At 43.6% G+C, this 14,831-nt stretch overlaps 1 protein-coding gene across 1 annotated transcript in view; it reads left to right on the top strand.

The window, feature by feature from the left end:
* Positions 1-1,878: 1,878 nt before the first annotated feature.
* Positions 1,879-14,831, top strand: part of LOC126204314 (nucleoredoxin-like) — a 131,839-nt gene continuing 118,886 nt past the window's right edge. The window contains exons 1-2 of the mRNA XM_049938699.1: positions 1,879-1,889; positions 10,635-10,761. Of these exons, the coding sequence (XP_049794656.1) occupies positions 1,879-1,889; positions 10,635-10,761 (138 nt within the window). The remainder of the gene's footprint in view (positions 1,890-10,634; positions 10,762-14,831) is intronic.

The raw sequence follows: 14,831 nt of genomic DNA on the forward strand, positions 1-14,831 counted from the left end.
TGTTTACGATATTGTGGCCAAGTTTAATGCTCCGCAGAAGTCAGGGGTTCACGTCCCAGGTATCGCGTCCTGTGACAGTGATATCAGGCCGCCACATTTGTTTGAAAAGGGGGAATCTGTCACGAAAGAAATTTTTATGCAAGTTTTGACGAATTTTGTGAAATCGTGGATGGTTACTGTGACCTCAGGGAGACAATATGGCTTTCAACAGGACGGTGCCCCGGCTCATACGAGCCATTTAGTGAAAAACTGTCTCTTGGATAACGTTGACACCCTGTTAAAAGAGTTCTTGCCGCAGAATAGTCTGGATCTGAACCCCCTAAACTACTATGTTTCGAGTGTAATCAGAAGAGTTACCAATAAGATGAGGCACCCTAAGGTCTCATCTCTACGCACCGCTATAGAAGCAGCATTCTCGAGTATGGACAGCGCTGTTTTATAGTGCCTGCGATCACTTCAGGCCAAGATTGGAGGCGGTCATTGCGGCTGAAAGGGGTTGCATCGAGCAACGTTACTTTTGAAAGATACCACTACTTACATATAAAAGGATTTTCATTTTAATTTGTATTTTGTTTTAATAAATCTGGTTTTTTTTCGCGCCACTTGTTGCCATTTCCAGCTCGTGATTGGTTCAAACACAGTCACATGATATTTGGGTTGCCGGAAAAGTTTCCGACCTCGACATGAAGTTTGCAGACCTTGTCAACAAAAGTTGGGGCATTTGTGTCCGCATGCACGGTAAAAACAACAAGCAGACGGACATTTAAAGATATAAACATCCCAATGAGCCTTAAGTGGGAACTGTGTAACTAGTGTGACTGATGACCTCAGAAGTTAAGTCCCCTAGTGCTCAGAGCCATTTTGTAACTAGTGTATAAAGCCAGTACTCAAGTGGTTCAAGTGGCTCTGAGCACATGGGACTTAACATCTGAGTTTATCAGTCCCCTAGAACTTGGAACTACTTAAACCTAACTAACCTAAGGACATCACACACATCCATGCCCGAGGCAGGATTCGAACCTGCGACCGTAGCAGTCGCGCGGTTTCGGACTGAGCAAGGTAAGGCATTCACCAACATTGTTGTCCAATCAGCCTTTTTGGTACTGACTGTGGCTTCTTTATAATACCATTTAGCTGCCAAATCAGTGATTTTTCACAATCATTTCGCTTTTTTCACCATCATTTGGCTTCTTTTCTAGCTTTAGCAAAGCATTAAAATCCATGTTGATTAATGGAAAATTACTCGCTTCAGTTTTCCACCAAAATGTATTATTAAATTGTATTAAAATTCACAGCAAAGCAAAATAAGCTGTGTTGGTGTGTGTTGTGAGCTTTTAAGCATGTACATACACAAGAAAGAAAACGTAACTACGAAAAATAGACAGTTCAGAGCCTTACTGGAAACGCTGTTGCAATAGAACTAACATTAACAAAGTATCGCAACTTCACAATAATGGAGGAAGCTGTTCTAAGCAAAGCGGACTTCTATTTAAGCTGGATGAATTAGAACTCACACGCTTCACAGCTGTAATAAACTATGCTCCTGCGACTGAACTGAGGAGAGGAACAGCGAACTTCTGTTCATTGCAGTTATTTGTTAAGTGTACTAAATAATGTAATATTATGCTACAGATATTCTGGAGTTTGTACTGTAAGTGCGAACAGAAACATTATCTATATTTTTACTGTGAGAAGAAGAAAGTTATGCGAAAGACACTGATGAAGATGTTTATTTACATTCACTTTTTCTTCAAAATATCGAGGTTTTAAAAATAGCCTCATATTCTACATGAATATCACGGAAATAAATTCTCAGATTTTTATATCTGCATTCTAAGTACTGTCGCATCCAGAAATCATTTCTCTCGTGAGACAACCATGGCGCTTCTGTAAGTTTTTATTCCTTTTCTCTTATGTCTCCGGCTGTTACGGCCATTAAAATGAAATGTCGTATACGCATTTAAGATGTAATGCAAGATCCAGTGGAACAGTTATTTTCTGGAGTTGTTTTAAACTGAATAACTTACATGATATGAGTAAATCTGAGTAAATTAGTTTTCAAGGACTTGAATCCAAAGTAAAAAAAGAAAATCCATCAAAGTATTATCAGCAGTGATTACATTTTTAATTTGTCTGTGTATAAAATTTGATCTGTTTTATTTCGACTTTTTTCTGGCTTGTTTTATAAACACATTGAGCTTATTTCCTTTTGGAGAGGTGCAACACTGCTCACCAAAATATCGGGTATTTCGGGCGTGCAGCTGTTGTTTGACAGTCGTTTTAGGGAGTCGATGCCAGTGTTTTCGTGAAAACGGATAAAATCCAGTATCGAGCTCTCACTAGAGTTTTGTTTTAGAAAGGCAATATGCTTACGCAAATTAAATACTATCTGAACGCTGTGTACGGGGCTCTACGCCATTATTTACCAACCTCAAATTTTGGGTAGCTGAATTTAAACGTGGACGTACCAGCTCGGGTGACGATGAACGTTCGGGAAGGCCAAAAACTGCAACCACTAACAATAACATTGCTCATTAAATGAAACAACAAGTTCACTGTTACCAGTCACCGTTTTATTTATTTCCACGACGCGTTTCGAAGGTTTAAACCTCCATCATCGGGTGGATTTACATTAGTAAGTATTACATTTGTGTGTGTGTTGTGTTACGATTTTTGGAGGAACTTGTGGCACTGCCTTCAGTGGTCACAGGTTCCTTTTGCTGTCGTAACACATCACATACATACATACATGTGATGTGTTACGACAGCTAAAGGAACCTGTGACCACTGAAGGCAGTGCCACAAGTTCCTCCAAAAATCGTAACACAACACACACACAAATGTAATACTTACTAATGTAAATCCACCCGATGATGGAGGTTTAAACCTTTGAAACGCGTCGTGGAAATAAATTAAACGGTGACTGGTAACAGTGAACTTGTTGTTTCATTTAATGTCAGTAACAGTCACGGTAAAGCCTAACCTAAAAATGTTCGCATTTAAACATTGCTCAGATTCACCAAACTGTCCTAGAAAACAAGGAAAAACCTATTACAGGATCCTACTACGCGACATTACTTGACAATCTGAAAGCGGAAATTGAGGAAAACGCTCACATTTGCAGACGAAAAAAAATTTTTTTCTCACGAAGATAATGCATCATCTCACTCCACAGCCGCTGCAATTCTGAAATTCCACGAAGTTCGATTTCAACTCCTTGACCACCGTTCTTAGTCAAAAGAACCAGCACCAGGCGATTTTGTTTTCGTTCAATGAAGTGTCCATCACTTTTGTAAACAGAGGAAGTCATAAACTACTATTTGGACAGGTTGAAGAGATGTGGGCGTTTCTGGAAGAAATGTTTTATTTTTTTGTCAGGTCGGAAACATTTCAGACTACCCTCATATTGGACCTATTCGACGCTTGTGTCACACAGGAGGTATTGTCCATCTCTGTAAGATTCGTGTGAATAACACCGTAGTGCCATGCTTTCGGCTGTACTTTTTAAGCCCAGAAGAGAGGAAAAATTTGTAGGTTTCCTTCTGAACGGAGAGCAACACGTACTCTTTTGCCCCTGCTTTCATATTTTATGGGTATGTGAGATCATATTCGCAGAAAGTTCAGAGACTAAGTACAATAGATTTTATATTTTGTTTTAGTTGTCCTCGGAATACGGTTGTTGCCTCCGGATATTCCCGTACGAAGACTTTTAAACTTTCCAGGATTGTAGAAGTTCGATGGATCAGTAACTACGACATAATAAATGTTCACAGTTCTGACTTTCATATTGCTAAACACTTCAAACAAGTAGTTGACAAAAATAATTTCCTTCTAGTGCCATAAGCTAAAACTTCCAAATAAATGCAAAATATGTATACGCTTAACAAGTGCCTTCAAACGACTCCATCTTACAATTCCTCTTCTTTCCAAACGAACGCCACATCAACGATTACATTTATACGCAAAGAATCTGATTATTTACATCACTGACGAAGACTATTCAAATTAGTTTAGATATTTTCTAAGTAAAGGCGAACAAAATTCATTTTGAAATGTTGTAAACGACTTTGTAAAATTTAGAGTTATGTTCGTATCCACATCGAATGCAAGCGGTAACGCTCAAAATATGTCGTTTGCTATGAGATTATTGTCCTGCAGTCAGTATCAGAGAATTCATCTGGTGCATTAGGCTTCATTACATCACAGCATAAGTATCAGTTATACTTCCCGTCAAGATCTGCATGTGTGGTCTGCTTGGTGTCAGGCAAGGATACTATAAATTCTTCAGGCTTTGCTGATACGTCTGTCAGGGAGATAGTGTTCACTTGTTTTCGCTATATGCATAATGCGTTTTTTCAGCATATTGTTTTGCTTCGGCAAAATTTCCTTCTCAAAAACCCAAAATTATTACTACATACAACAATATATAACATACCGTAATTCTGCCTTGATAACAAATGAGCGATTATGAAAGCTGTGTAATAAAAAATTTTGCAGCAGCTGGAATCTCGTCTGTTTAAAACTGCTTGTGAAAATGAAGTTTTGCGATCTAATATTGCTTACCTTTTTCTGGTTCTGAGGACTCGAGATGGTCAGTTAAATGCTACAGGTATTAATGCCATCATTAAGTATTGGAGCTTACTGCTTCAGTGGAAGGAACGAAATCTATTGCTGTCGCTGTTAATGACAGTATCACGAAAACTGAAGTTTGAGCTGATCAGAAGATATATCTTTGACATATTATCCTTCCATTTTTCGTCGCTGAAAATTCGAGATATTCACTACGAAGCTTGTACTCTATATCAGCAACTCTTGAGATACCTGAGCTCGCTTCTTTAATAAAACACGCTCAATAAACCGTAGCAGTAAATGTATAATCAGTAACGCAAAAGGACCGATACGGCCGCCGCCAGCAAGCTGAGAAAAGAAGGAAGGATGCGTTCAACTTCCCGTCTACAGCGCGGTCATTAGAAACTGTGTACAAGCTCGAATTACGAGAGGACGGGGAAGGGAATCAGCTGTGCCCTTTCAGAGGAACCATCCCAGCATTTACCTCGAGCGATTTATGGAAATCACGGAAAACCTTTACCTTGGTAAGCAAACGGGGGTTTGAGCCGTCGTCCACCAGAAAGCGAGTCCCGTATGCTGACCACTGCGGCACCTCCCTCGGTCCCATAAGTCAGTCAGCCGTACCTTCCCCACACGCAGACATAGGACGCCGTCGCTGTATGAAGCGGAACCGGCGTGCTCTGTGGCTGCCTTCTCTCCTCCGACGACCGAGGCTGCTGTGGCACCATACACAGGGTCGCTATGCGCGAGAGTCTCCCACCAGAGCATAGAGTCCAGCCACCTCCGTACTTAGTTGCAGAGCTTAAGACACGTTCAGCAATCCTTTACACCCGCGAAACAAATGTGTGTACCTGCTGCTAACCGTAAGCTACAAGGCAGCTTCGAGAGATGAAATAGTCAAGGCAGCAGACGATCAAATAGGTAAAAGGACAAAGCCTAGTAGGAATCCTTGGCTATCATAGGAGATACTGAATTTAATTGACGAAAGTACAAAAATCCAGTAAAGGAAGCGGGCGAAAGTGACTACAAAGGTCTAAAAAATGAGATCGACAAGAAGCGGAAAACGGCTAACCAAGAACACTTAGAGGACAAATGTAAGGATTTAGAAGCTTATTTCATTAGGGGAAAGGTAGATAACACCTACAGGAAAATTAAAGAGGCCTTTGGAGAAAATTTATGAATATCACGAGCTGAGGTGGAAGAACTTGCTTCAAATGGCTCTGAGCACTATGGAACTTAACAGCTATGGTCATCAGTCCCCTAGAACTTAGAACTACTTAAACCTAACTAACCTAAGGACAGCACACAACACCCAGTCATCACGAGGGTGGAAGAATTGAAACGTGGAAGGAGTATATAGAGGGTCTATACAAAGGAGATGTACTTGAGGGCAGTGCTACACAAGTGGAAGAGGACGTACATGAAGATGAAATGGGAGATATGATACTGCGAGAAGACTGTGATGGAGCACTGAAAGACCTAAGTCGAAACAAGGCTCCGGGAGTAGACGAGATTCCGCTAGAGCGACTGATAGCCTTAGGAAAGCCAACCGTGATAAAACTCCTTCCATCTGATGAGCAAGATGTATGAGACATGTGAAAAGTCCTCAGACTTCAAGAAGAATATAATAACTGCAATTACAAAGAAATCAGGTGCTGACAGGTGTCAAAATTACCGAACTATCAGTTTAATAAGTCATGGTTGCAAAAACACGAATTGCTAGCAAAAGATTGGAAAAACTGGTAGAAGCCGACATCGGGGAAGATCAGTTTGGATTCCAGAAAAATGTTAGGCTATATTAACCCTACGATTTACCTAAGAAGATAGGTCAAGGAAAACCAAATCTATATTAATACATTTGTAGATTTAGAAAAAGCTTTTGACAATGTTGACTGAAATACACTGTTTCAAATACTGAAGGTAGCAGGAGTAAAATACATGGATCTAAATGCTATTTACAGCTTGTACAGAAACAAAACGGCAGTTACTGAGGTCGAGGGGCGTGAGAGGTAAGCAGTGGTTCAGAAAGGTGTGAGACAGAGCCGGCCGGGGTGGCCGAGCGGTTCTAGGCGCTACAGTCTGGAACCACGCGACTGCTAGGGTCGCAGGTTCAAATCCTGCCTCGGGCATGGATGTGTGTCGTGTCCTTAGGTTAGTTAGGTTTAAGTAGTCCTAAGTCTAGGGGGCTGATGACCTCAGATATTAAGTCCCATAGTGCTCAGAGCCATTTGAACCATTTGAAATACAGACATGAAGAATAAAGGTGTAGGACGTTAATAAAGTTTATTTATTTAAAAAGCTTTAAGTTTTCACATAAAACATTCAGAGGCATTACTTTTTAGCACGACAGTGTTGGGATGAGGCCTATGTTGTTCCAGAGTTAGCTCCTTGACAGGTGCCTGTCGTACAGGAACATCGTTTCGTTCCAAATTACGTCGCAGCTACAGCCTGGCAATCTTGAAAAACATTACTGTTTATTGAGCAAAATTTTGTTTTGCAAAGCTATTCGTTGCAGTCCCTTTTGCTGCAGCTTGTCCGTATGCTTTACCGAAGAGATTTCAGTATGAAGAGTACGATTTATTAAATTAAATAACACTTGTTGTTATTCAGTTAAAAGTTATTCAGTTTATCAATTACTCTACTGATTGGTATAAAGTTATCGTTCTATTACTTGTTACTGTATCGATTGTAATTATTTAATTCTGTCATTAACCACTGCTCATTTAATATGTTATTAATTATTCTGTTACTTATTATTCATAAATTATTAGTCAATTAAATATTACTAATGACATTAAGCCAACTGTCGCATTTGTTTGATATGTAGCTCAAACAGTTGCTGCGACAGTATGAGAGGATACACTTCCCATCATTGAGCCACCAGCTCATTCGTGGAACAAGTGCAGTTGACCTACACATTTGTGGCACATTCTTGAATAACTTGAGAGCGTTTGGGATCCACACCTACATCTACATCTACATCTACATTTATACTCCGCAAGCCACCCAACGGTGTGTGGCGGAGGGCACTTTACGTGTCATTCTCATTACCTCCTTTCCTGTTCCAGTCGCGTATGGTTCGCGGGAAGAACGACTGTCTGAAAGCCTCCGTGCGCGCTCGAATCTCTCTAATTTTACATTCGTGATCTCCTCAGGAGGTATAAGTAGGGGGAAGCAATATATTCGATACCTCATCCAGAAACGCACCCTCTCGAAACCTGGCGAGCAAGCTACACCGCGATGCAGAGCGCCTCTCTTGCAGAGTCTGCCACTTGAGTCTATTAAACATCTCCGTAACGCTATCACGGTTACCAAATAACCCTGTGACGAAACGCGCCGCTCTTCTTTGGATCTTGTCTATCTCCTCCGTCAACCCGATCTGGTACGGATCCCACACTGATGAGCAATACTCAAGTATAGGTCGAACGAGTGTTTTGTAAACCACCTCCTTTGTTGATGGACTACATTTTCTAAGCACTCTCCCAATGAATCTCAACCTGGTACCCGCCTTACCAACAATTAATTTTATATGATCATTCCACTTCAAATCGTTCCGCACGCATACTCCCAGATATTTTACAGAAGTAAAGTGCTACCAGTGTTTGTTCCGCTATCATATAATCATACAATAAAGGATCCTTCTTTCTATGTATTCGCAATACATTACATTTGTCTATATTAAGGGTCAGTTGCCACTCCCTGCACCAAGTGCCTATCCGCTGCAGATCTTCCTGCATTTCGCTACAATTTTCTAATGCTGCAACTTCTTTGTATACTACAGCATCATCCGCGAAAAGCCGCATGAAACTTCCGACACTATCTACTAGGTCATTTATATATATTGTGAAAAGCAATGGTCCCATAAGGACACCAGGTCGGATTAAAGGAAGAGATCGAAGCAATTCGCATGTGTTTCATGAATGTCTCTAAAGCAGTATGGGACTTAACATCTGAAGTCATCAGTCCCGTAGACTTAGAACTGCTTAAACCTAACTAACCTAAGGGACATCACACACATCCATGCCTGAGGCAGGATTCGAACCTGCGACCCTAGCGCAAGCGCGGTTCCGGACTGAAGCGCCTAGAACTGATCGGCCACAGCGGCCGACAATTCGGATGTCTGCTCGCAGATTTGTTACCGGCAGGTTCGATCAGCACAAATGTTGCACAAACGTTCCATACATTCAAATAGTAATCCCTGGAGGGAATAGATGTTCTTTTCGCAAAACAGTATTGAGAGAATTTAGAGAATCAGCATTTGTGGTTGACTGCAGGATGATCCTCCATTTATCAACATACATCTCGCATGAGGACTGTGGAGACAACCTAAGAGAAATGCAGGATTGTACGGCACCATTTACAGATGAAACAGGAAAGAGAACGGCTATCAAAGGCATGGTATCTTCCACAGGTCACGGTGCCACAAGAAAGTCGGCAACGCGAATCAATACCACAGCCATTCGCTACAATCCGCAAAAACGTATGGCAGGCACTCCTGAAGACGACGCCTTCCTTTGGAGCACAGCTGTGCCCTCGCACAGGAGGTCAATATGGAGCCGAACAAGGAAGCATTGGTTGGTTGGTTTGTTAGGGGAAGGAGACCAGACAGCGAGGTCATCGGTCTCATCAGATTAGGGAAGGACGGGGAAGGAAGTCGGCCGTGCCCTTTGAAAGGAACCGTCCCGGCATTTTCCTGGAGCGATTTAGGGAAATCACGGAAAACCTAAATGAGGATGGCCGGACGCGGGATTGAACCGTCGTCCTCCCGAATGAACAAGGAAGCATTCCACCTCAGTTTGTAAGCTCAGCTTCAGCAGTCAACAACAACGCGAAGGCCCGCATCTCGTGGTCGTGCGGTGGCGTTCTCGCTTCCCACGCCCGGGTTCCCGGGTTCGATTCCCGGCGGGGTCAGGGATTTTCTCTACCTCGTGATGGCTGGGTGTTGTGTGCTGTCCTTAGGTTAGTTAGGTTTAAGTAGTTCTAAGTTCTAGGGGACTTATGACCACAGCAGTTGAGTCCCATAGTGCTCAGAGCCATTTTTTGAACAACGCGAAGGGGCAGTGATCATGAAGTTTCAGATAAACATGTACATTAGTTAAAGTTGAACGTTAGACTTCAGAAGAACAGTTTTTAGAATGAGATTTTCACTCTGCAGCGGAGTGTGTGCCGATATGAAACTACCTGGCAGATTAAAACGGTGTGCCGGACCGAGACTCGAAGTCGGGACCTTTGCCTTTCGCGGGCAAGTGCTCTACCAACTGAGCTACCCAAGCACGACTCACGCCCCCTCCTCACAGCTTTACTTCCGCCAGTACCTCGCCTCCTACCTTCCAAACTTTACAGAAGCTCTCCTGCTCAGTTGGTAGAGCACTATCCCGCGAAAGGCAAAGGTCCCGGGTTCGAGTCTCGGTCCGGCACACAGTTTTAATCTGCCAGGAAGTTTCAGAACAGATTTTGATTGCGTGAAAGAACAGGTGTTTTCATAGTCAATGACAGTTCTAAATATTCTGCGCTCTCCTGTTGCAAAGAACTGTCTCAAGCTAAACATTCATGTAATAAAGTGAACCAGTATTTCATCTGTTGTAGTTAAAAATGAAACTTTTGCCAGAGCCTAGAGTTGTGACCAGTGGTTTCGTCTGGTCACAACAACTGGTACAAAACGCCATCTGTCAGGCAACGTACCGTTGCTTCGGAAGTATGTACGTAGATTTAGGCTAACGTCGAGAATGCCTTCGGGAAATCTAGGAAACGGACTCAACGTGTTCACGTGCCTGTTTACAAGACGATCTGTGTGAATAAAGCAAGTTGTGCCAGACACGAGTTATTTTTCCCGAATGTGCGCAGATTCGTTGAAAGGAGCTTGTTTTGCTCCAGCAAATCCGCAGTGTTTGAACTCGGAATGTGCTCTAGGGCTCCGGAGCAGACGGACGTGAGGTTTTTAGACGTGCCAGCAACACTTAGCAGCGCCTGTGCGGCCTACAGAGTATTTATAGAGGCTTCGCAGTGCAGAAGCGATAAGGCGCGAGACAGCGGGCGCGGGCACGCGCCTCTGTGAGTGCTCCCAGAATAGAGGCGGCAGGCTGTACACAGTGGCTGCTGTGCTGTGCTGTGCTCTGGAAGCGAGACGAGGTCAAGGGCCGGCTGCCGGGCCGCGCTCTCACACCGACACTCGCGGCGCCGCTGCTCGGTGCAGTAAATGCGAAAATGTGCACACAGGTCTCAGACTGTGGACGACGGCCATCGGAACAGTAAAAAAGTCCGATTAAAATTACTTGATAGTTGCGTCTGTCACTTGCCGCTACAGTGTTGCCGCGTCAGCTGCGGGATACTGCTCGGTTATAGGCGACACACAAGCACGACGAGTCGACGAGTCACATCACAACGCTGTTTATGTGTATCGCGGAGCAATGTTGGAAGCGGCAGCCGCGAGGTATGAAGTAAATGCGAGGTGCTCTGTCGGCCAGTAACTGAACTGCGGCAGACGACCCGTATTCTGGCGCTGAATTTAAACTCGTGTCCTAAGTTAACCGCAGACTCGTGATGTCCAATGTGTCCGCCGGCCGCGGTGGCCGAGCGGTTCTAGGCGCTCAGTCCGGAACCGCACGACTGCTACGGTCACAGGTTCGAATCCTGCCTCGGGGATGGATGTGTGTGATGTCCTTAGGTTATTTAGGTTTAAATAGTTCTAAGTTCTAGGGGACTGATGACCACAGCTGTTAAGTCCCATAGTGCTCAGAGCGATTTGAACTATTTCCAATGTGTCCGAGAAAACGGAGGTTAGCAGTCTGCAGCAGAACTAAAATAACGATCTCTTTGTTCACAGCGATTAAGCTTATCTCTACGGGAAAACTCAAAACACAAAAATTTCAGTTTCAGTGCTAAAAAGCAAACTGTAATTTCTTACTGTCATTCTTTGGTTACTTGAAAGTATCGTTACACTGCTACACGAACTGCGGCTTTACCAACCGATAAACAATCCTTTTCCACACTTCTTTATAGATTAAACACGATACTGGCAGATTCCAAATGAAGAAAGAATGATTGGAAGAAAAAATAAGGGCTAGTAAAAGAGTTGATAACATAATGAAAACGATGCGGCAAAGTATCAGAAATTAAAAAATTTAAATCAGTTGAATAAAAATAATAATGCCAGTTTTTTCCCTGGACAGGAAAGGGAAACACAAAAAGAGAAAAAAAAGGATCTACTTGCCGCCACCACCACTTCTGTCCTAAGAAAAAAAAAAGAACTGCTCCTCTTCAGGCGTTGGCGCCGACCTATGCCTGTCCCAAAACAACTAACCTATTACTAAAAGGTGGTAGGATAGGAAGAAGGTAGGGGAAGAGAAAACTCAGGACAGCAATGAAAATGTAAAGAGTTTTGTACGAGCTTCTTTTTCCAGAAATTCCGGATTCGCTCGCGTCTTCAGATGGTGGAACATCCAAAAGTGTCTTCTCGAATTTTTTATGGACATTCCATTTCTAGTTCCTCCTGAGCATCACGTTGGCAAAATAAACATCAGCTTCGCATGGCTTCAACGTCCCAACATGAAGGCGGGTCGTAAAAGGCGCTCCATAAAAATTTGAAAAAATTGCTGGTATTGGGGGATGAGAAAAAGTGCGCAGTTACTTCGTTAAGGTACGTCCAATAACTCAGTTTCGACTTCTCTTCGGGATCAAAAAGTTGCCGGACCGTATGGCTGCGTATCCAGTTCACGGCGTTAGTTTTCGCTCTGTGGTAATGAATCACATCCGGGAATAAAAACGTCAGGACAGTGATATGAGCAGGTGTCTGTCGGGTAAGGAAAGCCAAGAGCGTCCAGACATCAGACGACGGACCAAATGGGAATCGGTGGGCGTCTGTGTCGTCCACACCACAGTGAACACAGAGGGGTGTGTCAGCGAGGCGGACGCGTTGCAAACGAAACTGGTTGACCTGTTGGCCACTGACGGTGATACATCAACAGAATCGAACGCTTGTGTCAAGAAAGCCTGCACGCACTGCTTTCTCTACATGGCGCCATATGGTCTGGGGAAACTTGTTTCCAGAATGAGATTTTCACTCTGCGGAGTGTGCGCTGATATGAAACCGACATTCGAACTCGGGACCATTGCCTTTCGCGGGCAAGTGCTCTGGGGAAACTTGTGTTCGGTGTGATCTGGGAGCCGATGCGTTTGTAGTGCGTCGTGTACAGTCTTTGTCCGGAGTATTCGTGGGAGTGGTAAGGATTGGAGGATGCAACATAATTCCATAAAGAAAACAGCGGTGGAATGTCTGCCAATATGTGTTGTGGATTGGCAAGACAGCCAATCCACTAGGAGGAAGCCGAAAGGCACGCGTTTAAGCTCACGCATGCTGGCGTGAGGTCTGGAACAGGACCCGGAAATGAGACTAGTAAAAAACGTACGTAGCTTCTGGAATACTTAACTTTAATCCATAATTGGTGAACATCGCTATTGACGGTACATGTTTTACAGCATCAATAGTAACTAGTAATGGCGCCTTGCTAGGTCGTAGCAATTGACGTAGCTGAAGGCTATGCTAACTATCGTTTCGGCAAATGAGAGCGTAATTTGTCAGTGAACCATCGCTAGCAAAGTTGGCCTGACAACTGGGGCGAGTGCTAGGAAGTCTCTCTAGATCTGCCGTGTGGCGGCGCTCGGTCTGCAATCAGTGGCGACACGCGGACCGCGGCCTATTTAAAGGCTACCACCTAGCAAGTGTGGTGTCTGGGGGTGACACCACAATATGAATGTGGCTGACATGGAGGCCGGAGCATATTCATGTAAAAGCAGTCCGGTGAAATTCATCGGGCAACGGCGCCGGGATTTCGGTTGGGAGCTAACAGAAAGTGCCGTGACTCTGTCTGGCACGTGGAATAGCGGACCACGTTACGCTCCCATGGGAGGACAAGGGAGGCATACTGAACTTTGAATAACACCCCAGAAGAGACAAAGGATCCCATCGCCATCAACATACGACGGGCGAGGATAACGGGACTGGGAACGCATGTGCCACGTGAGGGACGGGAGAGACGTGGTAGACATTCACGTATCGCGCACACTTTTACAATGTCGAGGGATCTTAGCCGGTGATCAACAAGGCCAGCCCTGATCGTTTGGAGCAGATGTCTGCTGTTTGTTGCCCCCGAACGACGAAGATCATTTGTAAAATCAGTACCTAAGCAGCGGGCGGTGGTGGCCACTCTTAGAGAAGCGACACACCTCTCATGTAGGCCCACTCCGATGAGCATAAGTTGAGATTTGGAACCGTTAAGAGAACTGCCCGATGTCTCACTGTGTCACACATGCGCGGACATCATCTTCACTGCGTAGGTATAGGTGGAGATCGTCAGCACAGCTGGGTTTCCAACCTACATCCTCTACTCGACAAGTTCATGCGCTAACAACTATGCTACGATACCATCATGCTAAAAATTGTTACATGTATGACTGTTATTCCAGTAGCAACTATAATTTGCAACCTTCAAAAATTTGACCTCACTTAATATCGTGCGAAACTTTTCTAATATCAACAGATCTCTGTGATTATAGTAACTGTATATGTGGTACTGAATCACGTCGTATGCGGAAGAATCTAGCAGTGTTTGGTTAATACTGTGTATGAAACACATGAATATCGTTAACATAGTTGTGTCCATGTGTTGCTCTATGGTAATCATGAACGATGAAATACGACATTAATGGACCGGATTCAGGATCCAGACAAACAAGAAAGAAAGCTGGACAAGGGGAACTGATGACTTGTTTTGGCAGTTTGGCAACAGCGTAGAGTTAGAGCGTGACGTTGAGCGCTCTGATGGGACCAAAACCAGCTCCAGCTCGTGATGTGTCAACTACCAAGTAATTTTAAGCACACTACAGTCGAGCTGATTGTGGAGATTTGTTTAAGGAGACCCGGCCGTCCCTGAACGGGCTGCGTTTTTAAGACTCCCTTCCCCCTCACAATATCATTGATTTATAACGCACAAGTAGATCAACCTTGTACAAACAATTAGTGTTATTAATCAAAGCATTTCCAAGAAAAAACCTCTTAGATATCTATTATATTGTGATATTGACGACAGTGTTTATAAAAGGCTAAAAACCAAAAGACTGTTTAACTAAGGTACCATTTTCTTTGGTATCACGGACAGCGTAGTTTAGAGAAAAAGTCAGGCTACAGACAAGATACAGGGGAGTATGTCATGCCTCGGTTTCCTCTTCTGATGTTAATATCTGAGAAATACACAAAATTTATTTTA

Source organism: Schistocerca nitens, chromosome 9 (genome assembly GCF_023898315.1).
Source record: "Schistocerca nitens isolate TAMUIC-IGC-003100 chromosome 9, iqSchNite1.1, whole genome shotgun sequence".
Classification (NCBI taxonomy): Eukaryota; Metazoa; Arthropoda; class Insecta; order Orthoptera; family Acrididae; genus Schistocerca; species Schistocerca nitens.